The sequence below is a fragment of the Haliotis rufescens genome, unplaced genomic scaffold (genome assembly GCF_023055435.1).
Source record: "Haliotis rufescens isolate VD_foot unplaced genomic scaffold, xgHalRufe1.0.p SCAF_16, whole genome shotgun sequence".
Classification (NCBI taxonomy): domain Eukaryota; kingdom Metazoa; phylum Mollusca; class Gastropoda; order Lepetellida; family Haliotidae; genus Haliotis; species Haliotis rufescens.
The window spans coordinates 3,419,716-3,430,163 of record NW_025963846.1 but is presented as its reverse complement, the minus strand read 5'-3'; the positions used below and the strand labels follow the sequence as shown (position 1 = coordinate 3,430,163).

General features: G+C 39.9%; 1 protein-coding gene across 1 annotated transcript; it reads right to left on the bottom strand.

The window, feature by feature from the left end:
- Positions 1-1,881: 1,881 nt before the first annotated feature.
- On the bottom strand, positions 1,882-10,445 carry LOC124129580. The gene is made up of 15 exons (XM_048396794.1): positions 10,323-10,445; positions 9,153-9,802; positions 8,717-8,918; positions 8,421-8,525; positions 7,932-8,134; positions 7,604-7,745; positions 6,627-7,280; positions 6,281-6,307; positions 5,926-5,988; positions 5,067-5,170; positions 3,774-4,053; positions 2,957-3,015; positions 2,538-2,720; positions 2,404-2,445; positions 1,882-2,191 (listed from the first exon to the last, which is right to left on the bottom strand). Exons 2-15 carry the CDS (start codon positions 9,555-9,557, stop codon positions 2,087-2,089), a joined length of 2,574 nt encoding a protein of 857 aa, XP_048252751.1. The 5' UTR covers positions 9,558-9,802; positions 10,323-10,445; the 3' UTR covers positions 1,882-2,086.
- Positions 10,446-10,448: the final 3 nt, after the last annotated feature.

Below are 10,448 nucleotides of genomic sequence, written 5' to 3'. Positions count from 1 at the left end.
CCGAGTCACCGAGTCCGACCACCCAGTCCACGTAAGTCGCCGCTTACGACAAGCACAGGTTACTTGAGGCAACGCCTACTTCTTTAGGACTCCCCATAGGGTCACATCAACATTTAAGGCCATTAATACATTTATATTTGTCATTCAACGCCGCACTCAGCAATATTCCAGCTAATGACCACGGGTCTGTAAATAATCGAGTCTACACCAGACAATCAAGTGATTGACATCGTGAGCATCGATCACGCAAATGGTATACGATGATATGCATCCCGTTAGTCGTCTTTTACTACAAGCATGGATTGCTGAAGACCAGTACATGTACTAACCCTCGCGTTCTTGGGGTCGTGATTACATAATTAAGAGAGTATTAGATATAAACACAGAGCAAGTAGTACAAATGACACAATTATTCAAATGAACAGTTCACTCATTCACTTGCCCTAGCGACTGTCCATTACACATACGCAAGACACTGAACTGAACTTTATATACATTTGATGGCTAATGGTTGTGTTGTACAAACATATATCTACAAAATTGAAAATATGGAAAAGAGTAAACTAAGTGAAGAGCCTTTGACTTTAAGTGAAGTGATTCATGTATTAGGGGTGTTCTGTAAACGTCAGATCTGAGAATAAGTTTGTCGGCCTTTGACACAGTGCATGGGTTGCGTCTGTCTGGACTGCTTGAGTACTCAGATCAATGATGCGTGAGTAGATCTCTTGTCCCCAACAGTGATAACTCACCGGATGCCTTTTGTGTAAGTTCTATTCTATGAATGACATTGTTATAAACTTGTCACAGCTGCTGCTGCTTAATAAACCGTGAGGTGCAATATACACTGTATGTGCAACGATTAGACTTGATATGTATCCAGTTACCTGTTGCTAAATTAAGGGAATGTTTGTCTTCATCAACTTTATTCAATTCATTCAATTCATTTCCTCAATATGTCGGCGTCTTTCGGCGGTTCACAAACTCTTCCAGTGCATCTTATCTCACTTATGATACTGTCAATTTCAGAAAACGCTTTTTCTTGAAGATTTAATTTTCCTTTCTCAATAATGACAAGCCTTGCAAGGCTAGGCGATTCTTATTCACCAACCGACAGTGAATGATATCTTCTCCTCAACGTCATCTTCGAAATATTCTTCTCTTTACCCATTCCCACTTTATGACAAATAGAGAATACTAAACGAGCTCCTTTGTAATACTTATTGTATGAAACGAGTGAATAGTTCTGTTATCTCACGATCGAAAGGGAGTCCGATATAAGAAACTATTGACGAGTTTCATAAAAATGTTATTAAACAGGAGCGAGCTTAGTAATTTATTTATTACTTGCCGTTTATAACTTTTCTAAATATGTTACTGACCCACTTTTACAAATATGGAAATGTCATAGAACAAACCAGATGATGTCATACTTGGGTTTTGACTATTTGTTAGGATAGGGATAGGTGACGTCATGTTCAATAGTGACGTCATCTGGTTTGTTCTATGGCGTTTCCATATTTGTAAAAGCGGGTCAGTGACATTCGTGTTGATTGCAGTAAATGTTTCAAAACCGATATCGTTGATTCTTTTTATTTGATAACAAATTCCATCCTTTTTAGCTATTATAACGGTAACGCTATTTTCAGGGCATTATCATTTGCAGAAACCCTCGGTCTTAATGGAAGACCTCTGGCTTCTCAGGATGCTGCATCAAAAAGATTACAACACGTCACAATACCCTCTGACGTAATATGTAGAATATTGTTACAAGATCCAACCACGAAACAATGTCATGTGACGTCAGCATAGCATCAGGGTTGAGAGGGTCATTGCGTGTGCATACCCTCTCAGTGATCTATTGTCACTACACGCAATGTCGTTGAATAAGCCCAAGGATGTTGGGAGTTTTCAATATTTGTTACTGAAACTTGTTCCCGCAGTATATAAGCACGCGCTTTGGTATAATACAACGTGTTATACAGCTGTATGTTTATTAAACGGGTGATCTCTTTACGGGCGAATAAAAAAACTATATATTCCCTTGGCATATTTTGTCTTCAGTTTAAAATTGTAACTGCAGATATTTCTAAAAAGCAATTCTGACCTTTTGAACAAGTGGCGCCCGGCGTCTCCTTTTGGACTTGAAATGTTGCCATCCCTCTATAACTTGGCTTGATAAAGCTGCGTTTCTCTGCTTACCCCGAAACAAATAACATATTCTAAAATAGCAAGTGATATATTCAAGGACGAATATAGTTTTGGTATTTGCACACATTATCACAATTTGTAACAAAGTTGATTAATCTATTAATGAATGACATGGCATCTTGTAAACATATCTACATATCATTTTGTACATATCATATGTATATATCACGGTATGTTGAATATCCTGTCACTTACCCCCCACCTTTGACACAGCACATACAAGAAGACGTTTATTATCTGCAAAGAAACATAATATTATTAACGTTATTGTTCCACTTTATCACCGTTTAATAAATGTACTTCATGTGTATACAGTGGTGTACACATACCTGATCATATAGCCAGCCCACAGCCCATCTGGTCTCTTTGTCAATTTTCACTCTCATCTGGTCTTCTGTTTCTTTCGGAAGTATTGGTGCTATTGTCAGAATATCCAATTTTGATATTCGGTAGGGACCTATCGTCACTACTATTTCGTCCAATCTTCTGTCATCATTACAGATATCTTGAAACTGAAAAACATACAACAAATTATATCTATATATCAAAGATATCATTGTATCCGCCAAGTTTATATTTCCTTTATATATTGTAAGTGTACTTAGTTATAGGTTACAAGTAACAGTTACAGTTAAACCGCCCTGTAATAACAAACATTATTACATGACTCTCTACCTTAAGGCAGTTCGCCCTGTATCGTAAGCATATTTGTAAAGACGAAAATATCAATATGTTTCATCACACTCACCACATCCTCCGCCGGCAATGGTGATGAATCTGCTTGCGCGGTGGAACATTCCACTTGTCCTAAAATAACAATGACGGATTGTTTCGGCAACAGCTTGCTAAAATGACATATACGTCATGTATTACTTTTTTTATTACTTGTACTTATATACATTGCAAGTGATTCCATGGCATTTCATTGACTAACCAAGGAATTTTAGGCGGAAACAATTACCGAAAAATATTTAGGTCACTAACGAACAACTGTGTTATGATTGGCTTATGAAGTGTGTGCGCTGTTTTAGCTCGAAATGTTGGCTACAGTTGTGTGTTTAATGAACAGTCTGTGAAGTTACTATCGTTGACGTACTTATTTATGCTTATGTACACAGTGTGCAAACCGGTTTTTATCTTTATACCAACATAAAAGCAAAAGATATATATTGAAGTTAATTCTTAAATGTAACACGTCAACGACAGCGATTAACCAGTCTCGATAATCTGACGAAACAGATTCCACTGGGCGTAAAAGGCTCAATAGTGGTGATAGTTAAAGGAAATATTCCGCGTTGTATGCGGTTGTGAAAAAAAATATACTTTGTATTTTTAATTAGAATAAGTCGCCAGCGCTTGTCTTAAGAGACGACTAAAATGTAACGGATGATAACACTTATTATGCCAACCACTGGCCCAGGTTCTTGAATTAGAAGAATTGATATAGAAGAACTGTTGGTGAAAGCAAATGTGTGGCAAAAGTGGGTACTTATTTCATATTTGATCTTTTAGTTACTTATATATGAAACCCGTATGAATGAAAATATTGAATATAGAATACTTACCAGCACGTTGGAAATCCAGACTTTGATAATGTGCTTCATGATAGTGACCTAACATCATAGCCGCTCCTGGTCCACCAGATATCATTACAACATTGCTGTCGGACGCGGTTCCATCTTCGGAACTTGTGAAAACGGCAATGTCCTTTTTGAGAAACTGCGATGTTCTCTGTACTACAAGGTGATCAACGTATTCACCCGGTGTAGACATGGCCTCCAAGTAAAGGTTCCAGGTTTTGTGCCGTTGCACATCGACAAAATTGGATAGGTGTGTGCCTCCTTCCTATAGAAAACAAGTATATATAATTGACGTTACACAAGCAGGTTTGGTAGCATTTTAATTAGTAATTCATCATATATCAATTTTAGGCACACTTAGGGTGTGGGTGTAGTATTGTGGCTGAAACGTTTGCTTGCATTTGTCACGCCGCAAGCCATTGTTACATTTCCCCCATGAGTACCATCTATGGATCTAATTTCTGAGGTCATCAACGGTTCCATTGACCGGCTAAAACCACGATCACTCTCTGAAATTAAACACCTACATGCGCCTTAAACTCTAATCATAGCGAGGTGAGGTTGAATGGGGCGAGGAACAAGGAGCTGTCATCTATTCGCTGTGCAGAGTTACGTCCATTAACCATGTTAGAAAATACCGACCATGTACACAGCTATAGAACTGACATTATCCTCCACTTTAGTCGGCATGTTTTATGCCAGTCTTGGAACTGCCTTGTCCAGCGAAATTTCGTACCTCCACCTGAACCCCACTGAATACCTGTGTTATGAATTTGAATGATGTGCGCAGACATCCTGTATCATCTGTATTCACTTATCGAGTGTATCTGCACCCGAAGGGCAACCCCAGTACCCTCACCAGACCAATAACACGTCACAATGGTTATCTGCATGAATTCTCCATGTGATTCCTTGACAATGCTGTTTTCCATTATGTTGTTATCTGATTATGTATTATCCTTTCGAAATGTGTTCCTAGACACAGATTAATTTGAAGCCAATACTAGCCTATTATACTGTACTCGCCTAAGCATATATCAGTGGCATGCGTCTTCCATGACAGCTCGCCCTTATATAGAAGGGTTCTGTATGAGCTTACATATGCACAACTATATGGTCCGGTGTGCACTTACATAAGGATACTACTGCCATCCTTAGTCCCCTGTGGTCAAACACTGATCTGGCATCGAGGCGTTGAAGCTGATCTACAACTGCGTGGAAAAAACAGTTGCCATCTCCGGCAGTTCTCCCTCTAAAACGCAGCCCGTGTTCGGTTACCGAGGCCAGAAGTCGTTCTGATGTCCCTTGGCAAAACGTTGTCACGTTTGATGGACTAGCCTTCTGCAGTGCTTCTTGCAGTTGTTTCAAGGTAACTTTGTGATCTGTATCATACAAAAGTACAATAAAAAGTAGGCAATATGTGTGTGTGTGTGTATATATATATATATGTGTGTGTGTGTGTGTGTGTGTGTGTGTGTGTGTGTGTGTGTGTGTGTGTGTGTGTGTGTGCGCGCGCGCACATGTGTCAATCTAGGCACGGATCGAGTCTATAGTCTGTGTGTGCATATCTTTAAATAGTATGTTCACTAGGATGAGTCGTAACGAGGATATTCCATCACTGCCATACAGTCAAACACTTGTATGCAGAAACCCTAAGTTCAAGATGAAAATGCCCAAATGATCAATACTGACACTTCTCAATTCTTCGTTATAGAGAATTCCCAGGAGTTTCCCATGGGGATGTGGAAGAAGTCCGCCATTGTTTACGACAATTTCTGAAATACAGTATCATGAAGACATGCATCTAAATTTCAATGTGTGTTGTTCATACGCTTATAAACGTCAGTTTCGTGGTCATGTGACCGGCCTCTTGACATGACATGTGACTTCATGACATGTGAACTTCACATTAAAACATTATATTAATGTGTTAAAAATACATGCAGGTCAACAGATTCATCAGTGAAATGACTAATATTTGATGCCGCTGTTAGCACTATTCTAGCAATATCCCATACAGGGACATAAGACATTTGCTTCATGCATTTCCCACGTGTGAAATCGGACATTGACCATCGGGAAGAACACCGACCTCTAGGGTACCACACTGCCCAACAGATACATAAATGTTACTTACATTTGAGCGATATTTTCTTGTGCTTCTGTGCGTCTTCAGTCCTCGTCCAAAGGTCTGTTTTCCCTGTAAATATGAAAGGTCAACACCAGAACGATTATCTCGATTATCCGACGAAGCAGATTCCATTGGTTGTAAAAGGAACAATAGCCTTGAAAATTATATGAATGGATCACTGAAAAACAACAGATAAAGTTTAACATGCCATTGTAAAAGTTCAAATAAAATACAACAAGAGCCTTTATTATTTCTTGTCATCTAACTTATAATTAGACAAGGCACGTAATGGATGCTAAATCATGCTGCATGTTTAGGTACATGTATATCAACATGTTAGAAATAAATTGTATCAATTTACCTTCTTTTTCTGCTGCATTGTCCAAATCTGGAAGGTAAAATGTCACTTTGGAAATGAAATACGACGCTTGTGCGTGCTGATTGGCGTATATCGTCAAAATAATGTCAACCTATTATATTGTATTCAATTTCTTCATATGGACGGTGGAGTACCCTAGTGGTTAAACGCTTGCTGGTCACGCTGAAGACCCGGGTTCGATTCCCACATGTGAAGCCTATTTCTGGTGTCCCTCGCCGCAATATTGCTGGAATATTGATGAAAGCGGCGTAAAACCATACTCACTCACTCACTTCCCAATAAACGTCATACATGATCATGTCATAGAATGCCACTTATAAGTTCTTACCTGAAAGATGCAGGCGGCCAAACTTGTCATGACGTATTTCACCATACGAAATGTCTGTGTACAGTTTTCCTTTGATTGCTTCTGTCATTTTCCTGTTTGTATGTTCATTGTGAAAATGTAGAAGCAATCGCAGGACAAACATGTAGTTTCCCGGCGACATCGCATCTAGAAAGTAGTTGTTCCGGTTCATTTCCCTGTGCAGCTGCTCTTCAACTTGTGAATTTATTGAGCCCTTCATTTCGGGAACAAACGTTATACGCCTTAGGAGTTCCTCATCTGATTTTGTATTCCCTTCATGAAACCTATCCAGCAAACAGAACGTTTCATTTGAGGTTGGCAAATCATAGTCGGAGACTGGTGCTACTGTCACCCATTCCTTCATGCAAGGTATACTCTTTGAAAATACCCCCTCCTTAGCTTTTTTTATGTTGTCTGCAGTCGCTTCACCCAAGCGTCCTTCGTTGGGCGAGAACATGTTCTTCCGCCGCTTGTTACCATGGCGTGACATCATTGGGGCTACGTCACTAATGATGACTGGCGGTTGTCTTGACATAGATAGAATGATGTCGACATGGTCTCTGACACTTTCAGGCCTCAGAATAGCTTTGAATGCGTACACTATTCTATGGGGGCAGGACGCTGATACCCATCCACCTGAATGAACATTAACATAGTGATGGGACACATTTGGTTTAACCTTGCTTTTAATAGTATACTATATACTCCAGTAGTCAGATTGTGGAGTTTCAAGTTACAAAATGACATTCCATTAACAGACTCAGTGCTGATTCTTATGCAGAGGGGGCTGGGGATGGCCTATCTTGAAGACATTTAACGAAAATAATATTACCAAGCAAAAGCAATTGTGTTACAAAGTAAGTAGTTATTTTGCATCATTTAGTCTGGCACTTGAATGTGGGAACACACACTATATATGTTTTATTCATCATTTTAAATGCAATAGTAGGCATAATTACCAGAATGGCCCCATATGCTTGAAAATAACTTGTTGAAGGTTGATTTGCTTTTCAACTTTTCCTTCAAGCTGTTGATCATCTCTAATTTGGTCCCTTTGGCGTCTACTTCCATCTTTGTACACCAGTGCCGTACATCCAGAACCTACATGATATGATATAGAAAATGTCGAAAACATGAGTGACTATGCTTATCATATCATATCATATCATATCATATCATATCATATCTCAATTTGTAATATTACTACCTACGCATATCAAGATTGCAAGAATTATACAAATGTGCCTAGTTGATATCAATAAGGCCTTTCGATTATGTCATATTTACCTTCTTTTCACATAACATTTGGATCAGGAAATCTTCAGTCAGTTCCTTATCCCCTGTATCAAAATCTGTATCTCGAAGATGGGTTCTGAGAGATCGAACTTTTTCAGCTTCAGTGTTGAAAGCATTTTCATCTTTTCTGGCTAATCCAATGAAAGGAGCCCAGTTGTCATAACTAGGTGTAACACGCCCGACGTTGGCTGCTTCTGTCAGGGAATGAAATGATAAATACATTATAGTGTATATAAACAATATCCTTACAGTAACTTTAATTTTAGTTTCCCCCCCCCCCCCCCTCTCTCTCTCTCTCTCTCTCTCTCTCTCTCTCTCTCTCTCTCTCTCTCTCACTCACTCACTCTCTCTCTCTCTCTCTCTCTCTCTCTCTCTCTCTCTCTCTCTCTCTCTCTCTCTCTCTCTCTCTCTCTCTCACACACACACACACACACACACAGACAAGATGAGTCATTTATAATACAATATGAGGATTTGCACCTTTTCCAAAACCCCGAAGTAAAATAGACGCCTCCACCGTTTGGCTCCAAAACACATCCATGTTGATTCCATCTGTAGCTGTTTCTGTCCCTGGTACTTGTGACACTGTAAGCAATACATGTTTACCATAACAGACGAGAGAACAGGGATAAGGAAACATCATTATGCGATATTGTTTGTGATCAACCATGAGATAATGGACCTTACATTTTTGCTTTCCATTTTTACATTTTGAAACTACATCGTTAATGCGCTTATACATTTCTTAGACACTGGAAATTATAAATTAGACTTACATGCTAATGGAAATGCACATTTCCTATTTGCATCTGTCACCAGGCAACATGGAAAACGGCCACAGATGTCACAGGTAAAGTTGTACTTGTGATCGCACATTGCCTCAAAGTGCAGATATCCCTGTAACATTTTGTCTCCGGGAAAATGTAAGCCGGAATCTTCTGATAAGATATCGGCAGCCCTTCCAACGGCTGTATGATTCTGAAACCATTAAGCAGGCGAAATTGATCACATTCATTATGCCGATATTTTAAACTAATCCTAAGTTAACAGTCAAAAGTGTTTAAAGTCCGAATGTCACCGGCCCACATCAAGTGCATATATCAACAAACAATGCGCCATACAACAATCAGATATCACGATCACATAAATATGCAAAGTGTTGTTTTGGAGAAGGGAGTCGTCCATAAACTAACTAAATTAGGTATAATGTACCTTCAAGTTAACTCTGAACCAGTGGCACAGGCGAACTGACAGGAACACGTGGTCGTCAAAATTGTGTATACCATCCCTGTGCTCTTGGTACCTGTAGAAGTGACCGCACGCTTTGCACTTCTTTATGATAACTGATTGCAAATGGTGGCACTGATAAATACCTACATTGCCCCTTGCTGCAACACCCAAAGCTAAATTGCAATTTTCATGTTCACATTGTATCTGCTGTGTGACAGTGTTCATTTGTACATGAAGTGGGTAATCTGGACCGATACTGGACTTGCTGATCATGTAGAGACCGCGGTGTTTATCAACGCATATTCCACGTTGGTATGACTTGGTTTTCACTTCATCTCGTGCATTGTGTGTCTCAATATGTCTTTTAATGTTTTTCTTAGAGATCATTGCATTGCAGACAAAACATGTCACTTTCGGAACTTGCTCTCTCTTCACTTTTTGGATTTTAGGGGACTCTGCTGAAGTTCTTTCCTCAGAAGCTGTCTGGTTTGTTGTCAGAACAAAAGGGCAAACCGTGGTCGTGAGTCGGACAAATGTGAACTTTCTCCGGAAGAGTTTACCACACGGGCAGTGGTAATGGCACCGGTCTTGTTTCGGAGTACAATCCAAAAAGCAGCTTAACACCCATAAATCTGCAAGGACACAAATACGGATTATTATACCGGACCGCCTCCGTGGTCTAGTGGTAGAACGTCCGCCCGGTGAGCGGAAGGTCCGGGGTTCGATCCCCGGCCGCGTCATACCAAAAGATGGTACTTGTTGTTAACATGTCTGGCGCTCGGCATTAAGGTGCTTAAACAAGGACTGGTCGGCTCGGAGTCAGTATGCTGTCTCTGTGTGGGGTATTCATGTTAAACTGTGGCATGGTATCTCAGTGAGCTAGCACTATAAAACGGCATCAGTCCGGACCAGTACAAGCAGCCACTCACACAAACACGAGCATGCACGTCGCTAAATAGTGCAATAATCTTCGAGGCGACGTTAAACCCCATTTTACCTCACCTCACCTCACTATTATACCAGATAAAATGGTGCGTTGGGCTTGTGAGGTTGTGTAATGGACACCGTTTTACACGTATGCGTAATGCCACGTATACGCTAGGTACATACCACGCAATATTAGATTAATAACAAACACCAATTTATACATACCCCCAACTTTGACGGCATGTTGTGTGTGCTTGTTTATTTGTCCTTCCTTGACATTGAACCGTCGTGACGTTGATTCAGGACACAGTTTGCACTGGAATATTCCATCAACCTTCACCAATAAACTCT

What these genes read in the sequence shown, in the direction of transcription:
- LOC124129580 (XM_048396794.1), bottom strand. Translation starts at nt 9,557, where the DNA reads ATGATCTCTAAGAAAAACATTAAAAGACATATTGAGACACACAATGCA. An exon ending in ACTTCGGGGTTTTGGAAAAG is followed by an intron (nt 8,135 to 8,420) that starts GTGCAAATCCTC and finishes ATTCCCTGACAG; the next exon opens with AAGCAGCCAACGTCGGGCGT. An exon ending in TGGGCTGGCTATATGATCAG is followed by an intron (nt 2,446 to 2,537) that starts GTATGTGTACAC and finishes GTTTCTTTGCAG; the next exon opens with ATAATAAACGTCTTCTTGTA.